The 19481-nt window shown below is 44.3% G+C and overlaps 1 protein-coding gene across 3 annotated transcripts in view; it reads left to right on the top strand.

The window, feature by feature from the left end:
* Positions 1-4025, top strand: part of Gpcpd1 (glycerophosphocholine phosphodiesterase 1) — a 58063-nt gene extending 54038 nt beyond the window's left edge. For all 3 annotated transcript variants that reach the window (XM_050134093.1, XM_050134094.1, XM_050134095.1), the window contains one exon: positions 2373-4025. In XM_050134093.1, the coding sequence (XP_049990050.1) occupies positions 2373-2562 (190 nt within the window). In that variant the 3' untranslated portion in view covers positions 2563-4025. The remainder of the gene's footprint in view (positions 1-2372) is intronic.
* The last annotated feature ends 15456 nt before the right edge of the window (positions 4026-19481 follow it).

Consider the following 19481-nt stretch of genomic DNA (forward strand, 5'->3'; position numbering starts at 1 on the left):
GCTTACTCACAGTACAGATACATGTGTGTAAGATTAAAAACAAGGTTCCTTAGTTCTTCCCATTTTGTGTTATGTACTGTTAGATTCAGATCTTGACTTCATTGGCTTTGTGATCCACTCAGCTGCTAGCGCAGCAAAATTAGGCCTCCACATCTGAGTCCGACATTTTTAGAAGAGTTGCAGGATAAGTAAGTTGGAGTCCATCAAAACCTATGGCCAGTTCTCAGGGTAAAGTCCTGCCAGGTGAGAAGGAGACTACATGAGCCCATGGTTCAGGCATATTGTATTAAAACAAGTTTCTGGTTGAGACTAGGGGACTCTCCTTAGATACAAGACCACTGAAGTGGCAGTGGTTTCCTGTTTTCACTAAGATGTCCCAGTACAGACCAGCTGGCTTCTGTGAGCACAGGCACCTTCCTGAGAGCAGCCACTTGCTGGCATTTCAAGTCTTCAACCTTCTGTCTCCACAGCCATATCTCTTCTCCTTGTTCGCTATCATTGATACAGAGCACATCCTTTACGTCATTCTGAGAGAGGAAGACATAGAATTAATTGTAAATGTTTGTAGATTGTCTTTGTTTCACCATCGTGCTCTGTTTTCTGTGTTAGCATTGAGAACTGTGAAGTCACATTGGTTGATGTTTCCTTAAGTATAATTTGTTTCCCCTTTGAGGCTTCAGAGAATCTACTTTGTTAACCAGTGCTCTGAAATCCTAGAAATGGATCTTCTGAGTGGTTTTACCCCTGTTCTGAGCAGTTGGTACCCCACTAGCCTCTTGCTTGATGTGTGTCATTAAAGACCGGACTGGGCATGCAGCATAGTTGGTACAGTGTTTGCCTAGTGTGCTCAAAACCAGCACAGCACAAACTTGGTGTGGAGCTACATGGCTGCAACCCAAAACGCTTGCAGGTAAAGACAGGATCAGAAGGTCAGTTCCAAAACCAGACATGAGACCTTGTTTGGGGAATGTAGAGGTGTGGAACTTTAGGTGGGAATGTAGTTCAGTGGTAGAGTGGGTCCTGGAGAAAACGGGGAATGTACATTTCTGAATTCAGTTTTGTGTTAGCCCTCTGTATCATTGACACTTGGACACAACATTTGTGATCCATTCTCTGTTTTGCTCTTCATCCTACTCCGAACCTTTCCCTCTGTTTCTGTTGAGTTTTCCTTACATGCTATTATTGTGTTTTGAATTCCTAAGGCCTTGTTTTGTGCTGAAAGTGCTATGTGGGAAGCATGTCTGATGACAGTCCTCTTTCTCCCAGGTCAGGACAGTTAGTCCCTTTTGTCTTGTTCATATTCCATGTTTAAAAGTATTCTTGGCTTCCTAGATGAGAATGAAATCTAGAAAATTAATTAGAAGCTCTGGGTTAGTGAGTGGATTGTTGAGGTGGGTGTTGTTTTAGGGTAGTCTTGGTGGCCTGCTTGTTCAGACCTCTGAGGTTACTTACTTAGTGTTTAGGGCTTTACTTTTTGGCTGATCTTCATAAAAGAATGTGTGCATCATATTTGGGGGACTTTAACTGGCTGCTAATGTGGTCAGCTGAGAGAACTGAGGGTAAAGGGGGTGGGTTGTCTCTGTGTTTAATTGGTTAACACATTCTTTTGCTGCTGGTAGAAGTGGTAGTGGTCTTCTAAAATACCAGAGCCTCCCGTGGACCTCATCTTCCATTCTAAGAGGCATCTGTTTGTCTTATAAGTCAGTGTCAGAGGGAGGGGCAGCTGTGGCCAGAGAGATACTGAATTGCTGCTCTGGCTCCACCTCATCCTTCTGCCCTCCCACTTTACTTTCAGATCAAGGGAAACTTGTGTGCTACTTTTAAAGCTGTTTTCCCTATGAATGGCTGGCGATTGATCTTTTGTTCTAACTAAAACTTTTGTCTGATATTTTTCTCCAGTCTCTACAATTTCACGGCTTTGTCTGCTAGCTGGCATTCTCCTGTTCTGACTTTCACAGGGCAGCATGTGGAGCTGGTCTCTGCTGTTGGGCATGCCTCACTCACCAGAGGCTCTATCTGCTCTCTCCACGCTAGATACTGTTCACTTGTGACTTGTGTCATGGGGACAAGCTCCAGCTCTTGGTAGCCTTTTCTCCTGTGAAATAAGGCACCACCAGTTAGTTGATTTGGAGGACATACACTTTGAGGATCGCTAGGAACCTACGGATTCCATTTTCTGATTTGAAGAATTGCTTTGTAACCAGGGCTGTAAAAGAACAGTTTTGTTAACCCTTTGGTTTTATCAGAAAGCGGAATAAAGTCTCTGTAATAAGAGCATCTCAGGCACTTTTAAAAATGAATTTTCTTGAAAAGGTTAAGTCAGGCAGCTTTAATAAACATGGAATTACATTACTTTTTTTGTTTCACCATAGGATATACGATTGGATGCCTGAACAGCCAAATATATTCCAAGTGGAGCAGCTGGAACGCCTGAAGCAAGAATTGCCAGAGCTTAAGAACTGTTTGTGTCCCAGTGTTGGCCACTTTGTCTCTTCTTCTTTCTGTGGGGAACCTGGTATCCATGTAGATGCCAATGGCATTGACAATGTGGAGACCTCTTAGTTTGTGGTGCACAGAGGACGTTTGGGGGCATGCGTCACTGTTCTGATGCTCAGTTTCATCCTTGAACACTGCTTCTCTGCCGTTTAGGTTCTCAGTCCAATGAAGCAATAATGAAGTATTTTACTATTTCATTACAGTTCCTGCAAGAATATCAAGTATACTATTTGTCACTTGGCCAGGTATAATTACCAATCAGTCTATACAATGAGAAAATCTATTGTTAAATATTTTCAATTGGGTGTCTAAGCCTTTGATGTTGAATCTTCATTAAAAGCATAATACTTGGAAATTAATTCTACAAATATCTGATATTTAAAGTTCAGGCTTTTCATTTGATTAGGTCTTAAATCTTCAGTGCTTGAGAAAAATGACTGCATAATTATACCTGACCATGAAAAAATAAGTACCTCAAATGCATGTATTTGCACTGGTGACTCCAGCTGTACAGATCTTTGTCATCTGTGTACATGGGTGTCTTACATGAGTTGATATGAATGTGCACCGTTTCCATTCAGTCTAAACCTCAGACTGCTGCCATTTCCCCACTGACCCAAGCCAGCCTGCAGATGAACCATGAAACTTGTTTTATAAACCTTTCAAAACTGTTTTGCATAAATGTTAAAATTCCAGAATGCTGCAGGGTAACTTAATGTATAAAATGTTAGTAAGAAGTATATATTGCATACATAGTAGTATAGATCACAATATATAAATTTGACTCAATGCATGCTTTAGGTTTTAAGCATGAGACTGTACATGTTTACTGTTAAGTCCTTGCATCTGGTGCTAGGTGAGTGAGAAGATGTCAAGGACTGAAAAAAAAAAAAAACAAAGTCTGTTTGTAGACACGTTGAATATGCTTATTTAGTGTCTCACTACCTAGTACACGTAACTGCTGTGTGAATATTACACAGTAGTTAAATTCCCATGCAGAAAAATAAATGTCCTGAATTCTCAAATTGGTATTCTTTGTTTAATATATATCATGTATGTAATTTATTTAGGAATGTCGAAGATCTTACTGTGTATAAACGCATGTTTTTAGGCTTATACTAAGATTTCTTCATTAGAAGCAGATTGTATTGATAAAACTGTAACTTCAGAATGAATGTTAAATAAAATGACAGATTTATTATTTTTTTCTTTATCTTAAGAAGGTGTTACTTTTGAAAAATGGTTTTATAATGGTATTCTAACAAATAGCAATTTCATTCTGATCGTAAGGCTGGCTCACTACCCTTTCTCAGTGTTTCCCTACTGGGGCAGTTTGTTCATGCTTAGACATATTTTGACAGGAGCCAAGAACCTAAGACTTGAAATGACAAGTTGTTCCTTGTCTGTTTGTTTGTTTGTTTTGAGACAACCTGTGTAGCCTTGGCTCCTGTGTGTAAACCAGGCTGGCTTTGAACTCTCAGGTCCTCCTGCCGCTGCCTCCTGTGATATTAAAGTCCTGCGCCACCGCCTTCAGCTTCCTGGTTTGTTTTTTAATAGTGCACCAATGGGGCTTTGGTCAGGTCTTCACTGCGGAGAGATGGGCCTGCAATCCTACAGTATTGTATTTGTGATGTTTAATGGAGCATAGTTTAGAGCATGTCTTCTGCACGGGCATTTCTATCTTTGCCCACGTCAAATGGGAATTTAGCACTTTGATATAATCGGTACCTTCGGAAACAGACCTTTTCTTCTGTAGACCTGCACACCATGTGTGAGCACTCCCTTAGATTTTTCTAGTTTTGTTCTAGCTCCATGGTGGTCTCCAGGGCAGAGGGAAGTAAAGGGGCACCACAGAGAGGTTATGGAAAGGAGTTGCTGTGGAGTGTGGGTTTAGTTTCAAAGAGCTGGGGTGACTACCACATAACCCTTTTCTCTCTTCCTGTTAATGGGTAACTAGACTATTTACCTGAGCTAACCCAGGCTCCATATCACTAGCCGCCACCTTTCCAGCCCTGCGCCCTTGTGCCCTTTGCTTGGGAACTTTCCCAATCCCTTCACCCCACCACACTCTGTCACTGTGCCATCTTTCTCCACTGCCAATACTGTCGAAAGGGACCTTTTACTACTCGCTATATTGTGTGTGCCAGTGATCTTACTGAACCTTGAGACACAGGTAGGGTTCATCGTACCTACTGTATTTTTCTTTCCACGGTGCATGACATGTACTTGCTATGAATGCACATTTTAAAGTGCATTATGACCACTGGGATAGTTTGTTGACGTCAGGTCTGTTTGGTTGGTTGGTTTTTATTATTGTTGTTTTCGAGACTGGGAGAGGGGGAGTGTTTCTCATCTAGCTGTCCTGGAACTTGCTCTGTAGACCAGACTGGCCTCAAATATACAGAGATCCTCCTCCTCTGCCTCCCAAGTACTGGGTTCAAAGGTGTGCATCGCTACACCGAGCTCTCAGCTTTTGCATGTAAAAGTTCAGAATAAGCCAGGCAGTGGTGGCGCACACCTTTAATCCCAGCACTCTGCAGGCAGAGGCAGGCAGGCAGGTGAAAGAGTCTCTGGGTTTGAGGCCAGTCAGATCTACAAGAACTAGTTCCAGGGCAGCTAAGACTGTTGCACAGGGAAACCCTGTCTCAAAAAAAAAAAAAACAAACAAAAAAGATGAATGTAAAATTGTTTTTATACTTTCTGGAAAGTTGTATGATTCTTTGGCATTGCTCCCTGGAACTGTGTACTGGCACTGCCTAGTAAACCGAGGCACACAGCTCCCCCCTGAGGCCGCGTTGAGGGTTGGCCTGACCTGTCTTGTCTGGGAAGGTAGAACTTGTTGGGCCTGAGTGTGGTGCAGTCCAGCTTGGTAGTCATAAGGAACAATCGTCTCTTCTGCCTGTCTTTCCCTGTGTAGCTGTCTCTGCATTGTATCATCTACAGTGAATAGGTTTGATTACATTGGATTCATGAAAGAGTACCCTTCATTGAGATTTAGATACAGTTTATTTACTCTTTTGTTTTGATTATGTGATTTTCAAGTTGAAAGTAGGATATTCATATCAATGAGTCATCTAACTGGCCCATAAAATGGGCTGAGATGTCCAATTGCAGCTCCAGCCTCCAGAGCTGTCCTCTTGTGGCTCTGCCGAGTATACCCTGGCTTCCCCATAGGCCAGGATATCTTTGCAGCTCCGGAGCTGTAACTCTCACACTCCCATACAGGGACACCTCTTAAGTCTCAATCTTAGGCCTTCTGATGTGGTTCTTTGGACATTCTTTTCATCCTATGAGATTTCTCACTTTGTTCCACAACTCCCACTTCTTTCCAGTATCAGTTTGAGTTGTTCTGAGGCCTTTAAGCATGTCTGTGAATGGGAATACAGGTCTGTAAAATGTTCTAACATAGTTTTGTGTTGGTTTTCATTTTAGCAGCTTGCATTTTATTCTCACAGTAAGATAAATTGCATACTTAGGACTAATAAACATTTTTCAAAAATTGGCTTAGGTTGATTTATGAGCATTTGGCCTACATGTATATGTGTGTGTGTGCACATCTGGTGTTAGTAGAGGTCAGAGGGCACCATTGGATCCCCTGGGACCAGAGTTACCGATTGTTAGGAGCTGTGGAGGTGTAGGTGCTGGAAACTAGGGTTTTGTGCAAGAACAGCAGTGTCCTAACTGCTAAGTGATCTCTCCAGTCCCAATAAGCATATGTTAATTCAAGTGGATGATTAAAATGTTTAATGTTTGACAATTTTATTTATGTAAATAAAGCATTTTGATCAAATCCACCTCTACCCCATGCCCTGTCCTGCTCCCCCAGTATTCCCTCTCTATTTTGAGTGCTCTTTTAAAACTGTTTAAGGACTTATCATAATTTTATGTATATGAGTGTTTTGCCTACATGTATGCATGTATACTATGGTGTGCCTGGTACTGGCAGAAGCCAGAAGAAGGTTTTGAATCCCTTTGAACTGGAATTCCAGACAGTTATGAGCCACTGTGTAGATGCTGTGAACTGAGCCCAGATTGTCTGAAAAAAGAAAGTGCCCTTAATCTGTAGAAATCTCTCCAGCCTCGTTCGTGTATTTTTTTAAAAAAAAAATAAAATAATCCCATTGAATGCACTTAGTGCTGGCAGTGTGTGCCCACGTGGGACTATCTCCTGTGCCATAGGCAACCTCTCAGGGGGCCACATCCTTGAAGAAAATGGTCTCCTCCTCTCTTGGAAACTATTAATTGACAATAGCCCCAGAGCTAGCAGTGGGGTTTCATGATTTCCCCCATCCCATCCATACTGGAATTTGGGCTGGCTTGATCTTGCACATGTCTTATGCATGCAGTCAAAGTCATGTGAATTCATACAGCTGTTCCAATAGTGCCTGGAAAATACTGTTTAGTCACTACCTCTGCAACCTGAATTGAAAAATTCCTTTATCAGATTGACTATAGGCAAGTCTTTTTTTTTTTTTTTTTTTTAAGACAGGGTTTCTCTGTGGTTTTGGAGCCTGTCCTGGAACTAGCTCTTGTAGACCAGGCTGGTCTCAAACTCTGCCTCCCAAGTGCTGGGATTAAAGGCGTGCGCCACCACCGCCCGGCTGTAGGCAAGTCTTTAGGACATTTTCTGTATTACTGATTGTTGTGGGAGGGCCCAGCTTGCTATGTGTGGTACCATCTCTGGGCAGATGGTCCAGGGTGGGATATTGTAGTATGAGGTTGGGTGCCATTCTGTAACACGAGGGCCGGCTTGTTAGGGTTTCTGTCTGCCTGGTATCCCACAGTCCCAAAGAAAATCACACAAAGATCTCCATAAGTTATAAAACTGATTGGCCCATTAGCTCAGGCTTCTTATTAGCTCTTGTAACTTTATTAACCCATTGTTCTCATTTATGTTAGCCACATGGCTCAGTACCTTTTTCGGCGGGGTTGGTCACATCCTGCTTCTTCCGTGGTCTGGACAGGAATACCAAGGGAGCTTCCTGCTTCCCCGAATTCTCCTGTTCTCATCACCTCACCTCTACTTCCTGTCTGGTTGACCCACCTATATTTCCTGCTTGACCAATCAGCATTTATTTAAAATATGATTGACGGAATACAGACAATTCTCCCACACCAGATATAAAAGACTGAGAAAGCCTTGAAGAAGTCAGTAAGCAGCATACCTCTGTGGCTTCTGCTCCAGGTTCCTGCCTGGGCTTCCCCTAGTATATATAAGTCCAATAAACCCTTTCCTTCCCAAGTTGCTTTTGATCACGTTTTATCACAGCAGTAGAAAGCAAACTAAGAGATACCCCTCTTTCTCAATGACCCCTAAACCTGGGGTAAGGACTTCCTGAATAGGACTCTGGTCACACAGGAAATTGGCAGATGTGTTTCATGAAATTCACAAGTTTCTGTGCAGCAAGGGAAACATTTGAATGAAGAGCAGCCTTCAGAATGAGAAAACTTTTTACCATCTGACATTGGGTTAGTATTGAGAATATGCAAAGCACACAAAAAACTATAAATGTCAAAACAAAAATGTGCTGTGGAACTGAACAAACTGTTCTCAAAGATGACAAATGGCTAAGAAATATTTTAAAAGGTTCAACCTCTTTAGTTGTATTAATTAGGATGCTCTAGTGGAATAAGACTGTGTGTATGCATGCGCACACGCATGTGCATTAAAGCTGGTTATAGTGGCTCATACCTTTGATCCCAGCACTCAGGAGGCTGAGGCAGGAGGATCTCTGCAAGTTCAAGGTCAGCCTGTTCAACCGAGCTAGTTCCAGGATAATCAAAGCAGGAGTAGTGATTCTTAACCTGTGGGGGCGACCCACCGGATGGACTGACCTTTTCACAGGGGTCACATATCAGATATTCTGAATATCAGATATTTACATTACAATTCATAACAGCAAAATTACGGTTATGAAGTAGCAATGAAATAATTTTATGGCTGCAGATCACCACAATACAGGGAACTGCATTAAAGGGTCGCAGCATTAGGAAGGCTGAGAATCACTATTGTAGAGGTCTGGCTGAGGCTGCCTTGTGGGGAGCCGCATGACAGGCCCTAACAGGACTAGCTGCCCAGGGCCTGGCAATGCAGAAGAGGTTGGGGATACAGTAGGGGTGAGGTAGGGGGTGAGGTAGGGTCGCGGTAGATCTGGATCCTCCTCCCGAGGTGGGAAGTGAGGAAGGTTGACAAGAGCAGAGATGGCAGGCCCCGCTGAGACCTCCCTGAGAACCTGCAAGGCTCATGGTGTCGCTGACTAGTACAGGAGCTGTTTGCCAACCTGCAACATTTTGGATATCCGTGTAATTGGTTCTACAACTGAAAACAGAAAATACAGTGCTCTTCCGAAGAAGCCAGGGCGCCCACCTCTCAGCCTGCTCAGGCAGCACCCTTTTTTTGTGTGTGGATGAATGTTTTCATGAGTGCCTGCAAATATGTATATATAACTATATTCACGCCTGGTGCCACAGTGACCAGAAGCGGCATTGGAGTTGGAGTTACGGGATGGTTGTTAGCCTGCCCTTTGGTGCTGGGACTTGAACTTAGGTCTGGAAGAGCAGCCAATGTTTTTAAGCAAGGATTCATCTCTCCAGCCTCCTATCGTTGAAACTGCTATCTTGCTGGGTAGCTCTGGCTGGCCTGGAACGTGTAGTGACCCTTCTCCCTCTGTCTCCCAAATAATGGGATCAACTATAGCCATGTGCCACCATGGCCAGACTTTGTCAGTTTTTGTTTCGTTTCCCAAGGCTGTCTCTTTACATAGACGAGGCTGGCCTGACCTTGGTGCAGTGCTCCGACTGTAGCCTCTGAACGTTGAATTTACAACAACCGTTCTGGCTTTGATTTTATTTTTCTTGATGAATTGCCGATCATTGTCACTGATTCCATTTTATGGAAAATTATAAGTAGGTAGATAAATAATTGTACTAGTTGCAAAAACATATTTCTACTTAAGATATTTTACTTTATTTTAGACCCGTGGTTGCAGTGGAGGTTTAGATTCTGGCGGGCATTGCAGCAATAAAATTTTAGATGTGAGCGCCACCTTGCGGGCACCTCGTGCACCGGTCCACTGCAGCACCGCAGGCGAATGCATTATCAATGCCCCTCAGCTTCTGAGCAGGGTTCCATTATCAAGGCTTCTAACAATTTTTACCTTTCCTCAGCCGTACAACGAAAGTAAGTACTACTATGACAGGTGGCCGCAGCGGTATGATGAGGTATGTCAGCCACTGACTGCCGTCCAACAGCAAGCTAAATTCTTCATAAATGAATGGAAGCAATTAGGGCACGCAGCGGGCTTCAGGTGCGAGGCGCTCACATTCTCTTGACTGAAAAGTGGAGAATTTAAACTACACGATCCCTTGTTGTCTTTGAAATCTGCATCCAGCTCAGACATGCGTGTGCTTGCGGCAAGTTATTGTAAAGGCGTGCATCAGCTTTGAAGTCAGGATTGCCCCAGCCTAGGTGAATCGGGACTTTGCCGAGCCTGTGACACACTTGCCCTCTGCGAGATCTGAATAGTCCTCTGAGGGACATCTGGGTGCTTTCCACTTTGGCCCGGTGAGAAGAAAGCTGCTGTAGATATCCATGTACTGCTGTTGTGCACACGTAATCCCCAAGACTGCAAAGTCCAGTGATTACTGTATGTTCGGGGTTTTTGTTGTTGTTGTTGTTTATTTATCCTCATGTTCACATTCTACCGAGATTTTTTTTATTACTGAAAATGTATTTTTTCTCACATAATATATCCTGACTGTGGCTTTCCTTCCCTCTACTCCCCAGTTCCTTCCCACCTCCCCTCCCATCTGGGCCTACTCCCTTTCTGCCTCTCATTAAAAAACAAACAGATTTCTATGGGATAATAATAATTTAAAATTTAATAAGACAAAACAAGACTTAACAGATCAAAATTGGACAGTACAAACAGACAGAAGGTAAAGAGCTCAGGAAAAAACATAAGAAATATATTTAAAAGCAGAGACCCACTTGCTGACAGTCATGAATCACATGAAAACAGAAAACTGGATTCCATAACATATATGTGGAAAACCTGTATGATAAAAATNATTCATATTCTGAGGCACTGGAACTGACCCATGCAGTCCCTGTACACATGACACACGGCTTCAGTCTCTGTGAGTTTCTATGGGTATTGCTCATGTTGATTGAGAGGGCCTTATTTTCTTGGTGTCCTCCATCCCCTCTGTTCTCTACTCCTTCTGCCTCCTCCTCTGAGGGATTCCCTGAACTTGAACGGAGGGGAAGGATTTGATGGAGACACCACCTTTTAGGTCTGAGTGTTCCAGGGTCTCTCTCTCTGCATCACGTCCAGCTGTGGGTCCCTGTATGTGTTTCCTCCTATCTGCTGCTGGAGGAAGCTTCAGCCTGGAGTTGCATGTTCAGTTTTCTGTTTGTTTTGGTTTTGTTGTTTGTTCATTTGTTTTGAGACAGGGTTTCCTCTCTGTAGTCCTGGCTGTTCTGGAATTTGCTCTGTAGATCAAACTGACCTTGAACTCAGATTTGCCTGCCTCTGCCTCCCAAGTGCTGGAATTAAAGTCGTGTGCCACCGTGTGTTGCTTGTTTAGCTTTTTTTTTTTTTTTTTTTTTTTTTGAGACTGCTGAACTTTTCCACAGAGCTACCATTTTACTCTTCCAACAACATCATGTGGGAGACTGGTTTCCCACCCGCCTTGCTAGTTCTTTCTATGGTCACTGTTTTTTTCCTTCAGCTATGCTAATAGACAGAGATGTCACTGTGAGCCTTCCTCTGGCCTCCACAGGCACCAGGCACAAATGTGATGCGCATACATACATGTGGGCATTCATACACATATGTAAAATAAATCTTTTAAAAGAGGAAGAGAAGAGAGGAAAAGGAAAGAGAGGGGAGAGGAAAGGAAGGGAGGGGAAGAAGAGATGAGAGGGGAGGAGAGAGGAGAGAAAAGAGGGGAGAAGAGAGTAAAGGGGGAAAGGGGAAGTGAGAGGAGGGGAAGATAGGAGAGGAGGGGAGGGGAGAAGAGAGGGAAAGAGAGGAAGGAGAGGAGGGGTGAAGAAGGAATGAGATTCCAAGGGCAGCAGCACAAAGGGGTAGATGTACTGACCAGAGACAAGTAGGAACAGAGCCCCTGGCCTGGGAGGTGTTGACGAAGGAAGGTGAGTCCCTGAAGCCTTGGGCTCTGGACCAGGGCATCAGGGCAGCAGCGATCGGGAGCACAGGACACTGGGATCCAAACAGCTTCAGTTGGTGACCAAGGGTGGAGATGTGTCCAAGATAGCTCGCCCTAAGACCAGTTCCAGGAAGCTGTGCTCAGGCCCCATCTTTGAAAGACTGTATGTTGAGAGGTTGTGCAGGACAGAGTCCCCCATCACACAGGCCTGAGCTTCCAGCAGATGGAGGTCGGGAAAGAAGGGTCTGGGTGTCAGTCAGGTTTATTTCTTACCACACTTGCACATCTGCATGGACTGAGCAGCCAAATAGCTTCCAATGTAAGCAGTGACATCCTCTCCTGGTCCATCTGCATCACACACTCTCAGAAAGCCAAGTTCTCTGAGCTGAGCGGAGCGCTCTCCTACACCCCTCACACCTGCCATGGCTCCGGCTCTGCCAGCTTCTTGCCAGGGCATCCTGCTGTCTCTCTCCTGTTCCGTGAGGACTCAGGCCTCAGGATGGTTAGATGGTCATTTATTGCAGCAATTTGGGTCACAGTGTCCTCTCTTAGTGGAGACTTTTCCAGTGGCTTCCCAGCAGGCCTTGCTTGGCACATTTTCTTCTGCAGAGCTTCTCTCTGTTAAGTTCCCTAGGCTCATTCTTGCTTACTTATCTCTGAGTAAGGTTTTGCTTAAATCAATTTTTTAGCACGAAGCTCACCTGGAGGAAGGAAGAGGGAGAGCTGTGGCCCAGACTCTCATGAATTATCATCTAATCAAGGTTTATTTTTTTTTCTATGCTCAAAAGAGCATATAAATTGTGCACACAATACAAAGAGTGCCTCCTGACAGCACCTACCACAACTCGACTGTCTGCACCTCCGCACACAGACCCTGCAGTTATTTCTGAATGCCCCTCTCTCCTACCACCATCATCTCCAGCAATCCTTTCTAGAATGTTCTCATTATCCATCAGTTCCCTTCTTTACATTTTGCCTATAGCTCTTCCCTCCCCCTCTTCATCCCTCCCCTCCCCTTCCCTCTCTGCTCCTCTTTGCATGGCCACAGGCTACGCCGAATAGTTTTGTGTATCTTTGAAGTGGTGTCTTCCCTCTGGACCTCTGGTCCTTGTCAGGGACTTTATGTCATGGAGCCATGGTTTGCTTGCATCTCTTCAATACTACAAAGCACTTCCTCCAACTGTTTCTACTGTATTTCATCTCCCTGGCTAACGCTTGCTTTGCTGTTTATTTCTCCTGTTGACACATAGTTGGGTGGCATTCAGCTTTGCTGCCCTGAGCAGGATTGTCACCATCCTCTTGGGCACACATGCCAAGTGGTCTGGTTATGAAACTGCAGACTCTACTTCATCAGTTAAGACCAACGCGATACAACTGGTTTATGTCCCCTGCTGTGGGATAGCGCTCTTGTCCACTGTACAGATTTGTCACTGATAGGTTTAATCAGTAGCCAGGCAGGAAGTATAAGCGGGGCGACCAGTCTAGGAGGATTCTGGGAAGAGGAGAGGCAAGATGCAGTTGTCATCCAGAAGCAGAGGAAGCAAGATGAGGTTGCCACACTGAGAAAAGGTACCAGGTCACATGGCTACACATAGATAAGATTATGGGTTACATTGTAAGAGGCAGTTAGTAATAAGCCTGAACAATAGACCAAAGAGTTTGTGATTAATATAAGCCTCTGTGTGTTTATTTGGGAATGAATGGCTGTGGGACTGGGTGGGACAGAAATTCCCATCTACATCCCCCACTCCCCACTCCCCACTCCCATGCCTGAAGTGGGTTGCTATGATTCTACTTCCAAGTAAGCACTTTAGACCTCTGTGTGAGGACGTTCATCCACCGACAGGCAATGTAAGGTAATAACAAGACTCCTTTCCTCAGTTTTCATAGTTCAATGTTGTTTACTGCTGCCTCTCCCCCTTTAAAATGTGAGTCAGGAGAAAGGGGCTCTCACGAAGCTCCCACTGAAAGGCCTCTGTTGTGTCTGAAAGACACTGTTTGCATGGTGTCCTCCATCCCTTCTGGTTCTTCTCTTTCACCTTCTCTCCCACATGGGTCTTTGAGCCCTGAGGGGAGTCTCTCACTCTCTACACATTGTCCAGTTGTGGGTCTTTGTATTAGTTTCCATCTACTGCAAGAAGAAGCTTCTCAGATGAAGGCTGAGTGAGGCACTGATTTAAGGGTATAGCAGTATGTCGTTACGAGTTATTTTATTGCTATGCTCTTTTAATGACTAGTAGCATTTGGTTTTCTAAGTACTAGTGCTGTGCAATAATTCTCTTATACACTGTAAAGGTTTGTCACTCAAATTGGCTTGGTAAAATGCTGATTAGCCAGTAGCCAGGCAGGAAGTATAGGCGGGACAACCAAACTAAGGATGATGGGAAGAAGGGCAGAGTCAGAAAGAACAGGAGATAAATGTGCCATGCTAATAAAGGTACCACCATGTGGCAGAGTATAAATAAGAAATATAGGTTAACTTAAAATGTAAGAGCTAGTTAATAATAAGCCTGAGCTATTGACCAGGCATTTATAAGTAATATTAAGCCTTTGAGTCAATTATTTGGGAAGAGGCTGTTGGATATTTGGGAACAGGTGGGCAGGACAGAAACATCCAATTGCATACTAGAGCTGTGACCTATCCAGTCTCAGGTTCTTGGCTACTCTAATAGTAGGCCTTAAATCGAATCAGAGAGTGGTTGGTTACTCCCATAATATTTGTGCCACTATTGCACCAGATTATCTCGCAGGCAGGTCACTGTTATAGGTCTGAGGTTTGTAGTTGGGTTGATTACCATCCTCCTCTTCTGATAATGTGCAAAGTGTCTGCCAGTACCATGAACACTAGTCAGCAGGGGTGAAGTCTCTGCTTAGGTACCAGCTTGACTTTTTTGTACTCAATATATGTTGTCTCCAGGAATAGGTCTCACCATAAGTTTGTGGGAGTCAACCAATAGCCTGAGTTGTTTGGAAGAGTCTATGAGGCCTCTTTTGCCAATGATTCAACTAGATGTAACCCCATTCCTGACACTGGATGTTTCACTTGGTGGCATAAGATGTCTAGTTGGGGCGTTCTCTCCCCCATTATTTATAACAATTACAGACATCAAAACAGAATGGTAGACTGGGTTTGTAGCTCAGTGAATACAGTGCTTGCTTAGCATATCTGAAACCCAGCACCACCAAAACTGAGTGTGGTGGCACATGCCTCTAGTGTCAGGTTAAACACATGCAGCTAGGGAACACATATTCCATGTCAGAGTTACCCTGGGGATAAGCAGTCACAGGGGACTAGCAAAGCTGCCTTGCAGAGAAGAAGATGGTGGTCAACCAGATTTGGGAGAGCAGGAGGATCATAAAGAGCTTGGTGTGGGCCATCATCGGTGTTTGATCATTCCTCTCAAAGATTAGCTTTCACAAGTGGCAAAGATGTTCACAGAAGAGTTTGGAACCACATCTTACATGAAGTCATGAGATTTTGTCTTTGAGTGGGAGCTGGCACATCTGTATGGCAGTCATTACTCCACACAGAACTCCTCCAAAGGGCCTGGGTTTCTGTTGTGGAACAATTGTAGGGAAGGAGGACAGGAAAAGAAAGTCAGCGTGGACCTTGAGCCTTTCAAATCAATGAGCACATCATTGTGTGTGACAGATTCCATAGAGGCTTTGTGACACAGCTTTCAGTGACAGCAGTTTGACTTTGTGTCATAGGTGGCAGTGGCAGAGTTCTTTGCCACCCTAAAAGGAAACACAGGGAAGCCTTGTGTGAATTCTCTGACAGTCTGGAAACGAGGGAAGTAGGAAGCAAAGTTAGAATTACTTCCTTTTAGCTCACCCTTGCAACAGTAAACAGGCAGAGAGGAAAAAGCTGAGGAGGGCTCAAATGGAGTCAGCTGGATATGTTGTGCAGAGGTGACCCAGACCTTTAGAACAGGTGATGGAAATGGCTTCCCAACCTGCTATCTGCCGAGCTCGGCCCCACATACTGTCACAGACGAGGAGACACGAATAGGGTGGTACTTGGATGAAGTCAGCCTGACACAGGCAAGCCCTGCTCTGGGCGAGAATGAATCACAGGCTGTGGAAATTACAGCTGTCAGGATGGTAACATTCTATGAAGCCTGGCTATGTATCCCTGGCTGTCCTGAATTCCTTATGTAGACCAGGCTGGCTTCAAACTCACAGGGATCTGTTGCCTCTGCCTCCCAGGCTAGGATTGCACCACCACACCTAGCCTGCAAAAACTCTTTGACTGCTGGGTTTTTTTTTTCTCCCAGAAGTTGATAGAAGTGAGCTAGAGAGATGGCTCAGTGGTTAAGAGCACCTGCTACTCTTGCAGAGAACCCTGGTTCAATTTGTAGTATTCACATGGTGGCTCATCACCATCTACATGTAATTCCTGCTTCGGGGATCCAATACCCTCTTCTGACCTCCACATGTCCTAAGCACACATGTGATGTATATACATATATGCAGTTAAAACACACATGAAATAAATCTAATTTTTAAAAAGCAAATAGAAGCGAGATCATGTGGGTATGTTTCTTATTTTGACCAGGTGAAAATTGAGTTGCTGCATTTCTTTCTTTTTTTTAAAAAAAAAAAAAGATTTATTTATTTAAATAAATAAATTCAGCCTCCATGCCTGCAGACCAGAAGAGGACACCAGATCTCATTACAGATGGTTGTGAGCCACCATATGGTTGCTGGGAATTGAACTCAGGACCTCCAGGAGAACAGTCAGTGCTCTTAACCTCTGAGCCATCTCTCCCCAGTCCTGAGCTGCTGCATTTCATAGTGACCCACTTAGCTGGCATTCTCTGCTTACTCTGCGTAGGAAGAGATGTGGTTGAGGCTGGAACTGGTTCCTTTTTGGTCTCTGTGCCTGGCATACACCACTGTGTCTAGCGTTGTATCTGAACCTAGGTCTTCACGCTCATGCAGGGAGTCACTTCACAAGCCCAAGATGTTGTGTATCAGCCAAGGAGGCAAATCATCTAAATGAAGACCCCAGAACTGGTATTTATGCAATCTGTAGAAAAGCACTGAAACATTTTGAGAAATTTAATGGGAAGTTGACTACTCCCTCCATTGGGCAATAACCCTTGGTGTCATCTCCTTTGTTTATTTTTTTGCATTTTCGTGTCAACTAGCTTTTAAAAGATAAACACACCTACCTAACTTTCTATAAGCTGGCCATCGCCATTAAGAGAGCTATTGCAATGCTGGGGACATCACCTGAAAACACTCAGATAGCAATGACTCATTATACAAGCATGAAACAACCTTCAGGTGCCCCTAATTAAAAGAACTCTCGGAACACACAGATGCCACATGAATCACCTTTTCTCCTTCAAAATTCTGTTAACTGTGCTAAGTAGTTCTACAGTCTGTGGCAATGCTTGTCTATTTGCGGAAGGGCATGGTCACATGACCGTCAAAACACTATTCTCTTAATTAGTGAATCCTAAAACCACGTGTTGATCCAGAGAAAGGAAAACTAGCCTGCAACATAGTGAGATCAGCAAAATGCCATGTTGGAGCTGGAGAGAGGGCTCAGTGGTTAAGAGTACAGGCGGCTCTTCCAGACGACCAGGGATTTGATTCCCAGCACCCATATGTTGGCTCAAAACCTTCCATAACTCCAGTTCCAGGGGATCCAGCGTCTTCTTCTGCCCTCCATAGACACTGGAGGCCTGGGGAGTACGGACATCCACCGGGGACAAAACAACCATACACATAAAGATAAAATTGAAAATCCTTATGTTGATGAAAATGAATAAACTACATATGATTTGGCCTTAGCTAGTCATAGGACTTTTTTTGGTCAATGAGATTTGTGGACATGGTAAACAAAACCAAACCAGCTAAAATATGGTTGTGTTCTAGATCTGGGTCCTCTTCATGTCTGCCTTTGCCGTTCAGAGACCACGTGTTTGGAATCCATAGATAACAGAGATATCAGAGGCTTGTGGAACAGATTTCAGCACAGCCTGGACCCTGGGTACAAGCTCATCTGATCCCCACCAGATATAACTCAAAATCAGAGAAGTTCCGGAATAAGACTGAAAAATGTCGGGAGGGTTAGTTATACAAGCATCCAAATAGTCAACCAGGAATAGTGCCAAGGAGAACACTGAGAACTGAGAAATCTACTCCACAAGGAATAACACCCCAGGGGTAGGAGACGCCAAGTACGTTTGGTTTGTTGTAGATTTCACACATAATGTTTTCTGTAGGCTCTTGCATGGAACGGTTTGTCTTCATTTGATGGTGCTATTTGGGATGAGATTAGGACCTTAGCTAGATGGGCCCTGGCTGCAGGAAGCAGGTCACAGGAGGTATGTGAAAGTTGTACCCGACTCCTGCTTTGCCAGGAGGTGAATAGCCACCTCCTCCACAAGCTCCCACTGCCATGGCGTTCTCTCTAACAAGGAGTCCAGAAACACGCTCTCCCTAGTGCCTAGAGATGTGGCACAGGGGTTAGAGTGCTGGGCTTGCTTGTACAAGGCCCCGGGTTTGAAACCCTGAACTGAAAAAAGTTTCAAGTTGTTTTGTTGAAGTTTTTGACACAGCAATGTAAAGCCCAACTAACACACAGTGTGGTCATATGATATTCAAAGTTGGGGGTTCTAGGAACAAAGTAGAAAAATATTCCTGGGAGTTGGGGGCACACACCTAATCCCAGTATTTGGGGCGGCAGAAGCAGGAGGATTGCCAAGAGTTCAAAGTCAGCCCGGGCTTTGTGGTAAGCTCCAGCCTGGGTTAAAAGTAAGACACCGTATAAATAACTTATTAGCATTACAGGAAATTTACATGAGTCCTTGGACTTGGCCTAGGTTCCCACCCATGCAACAAAAGGCCCAATCGATGTTGAGTTTAACCACAGCCTTTGCGCTCTGGGTCTTGTAGCTGATTAATTGAGTAGTAACCAACTGAGCGGCTGACTAAGCCGTACCCCATTAAGCTATTTTATGTTTCTTACCTCCGGTTTTCTAAGATGCTGTCTGCTCACATCGCTGTCTAGAGTTCTTTGAACTTGCCCTGATTCTGGGAACTGCTTAATTCGAGATTGGATTTCTGATTTATTTTGTTTCTCTTTGCTCAGATAAATTCCACTAAACTAATTGGTCTAGGGAACATCCAGAAGCAGAAAAGGGAAGCAAAAAGCGGCATCTCTGTAGGGCTAGTCCCTGCGATGCCCACGTCGGACGGGGGACGCCGAAGGAGTCACCACTAGAGGGCAGCAGAAGACGAAGGTGCCAGAGGCAGACGATTCAGGGGATGAAATCAACGCAATGGTTTTTGTATTTTGCAGTGGTTCAATAGGTAGCCTTTAAAATTGTATGCTGAAAATAAAAAGGAATATGTATTCAGAAGAGACACCCCTGCATGTTTAGCGTTTCTCATTTTCCTCATGCTTACCCGTGAGCACAAGGGCCACTGTGCCCCCAACATTCTTCTTCTTATGGGTATGTCAATTTGTTTAATGCCCATGAAGAAGGTTCACATCGACATCTCTCTCTTCGCATAGCTGAAGGAAAAAAACAGCGACCATAGAAAGAACTTGCAAAGGTGTGTGTGTGTGTGTGTGTGTGTGTGTGTGTGTGTGTGTTGGGCGGACCAGTCTCTCACAAGATGCTGTCGGAAGAGTAAAATGATACTCTATGGAAAAGTTCAGGGTGGTGTTTCTTCTATGGCACTTGCCCAACTGCCCCCTCTTCTGCCTCCCTTTCAGTGCCGTCACCACTCACCAATGACATCAGGAGAGTATGCTTGCCTTCCTCTGACCCAAGGACGCGCTGGAACTCTTC

Source organism: Alexandromys fortis, unplaced genomic scaffold (assembly GCF_014885135.2).
Source record: "Alexandromys fortis isolate MF-2015 unplaced genomic scaffold, M_Fortis_MF-2015_v1.1 scaffold_6, whole genome shotgun sequence".
Taxonomy (NCBI): Eukaryota; Metazoa; Chordata; class Mammalia; order Rodentia; family Cricetidae; genus Alexandromys; species Alexandromys fortis.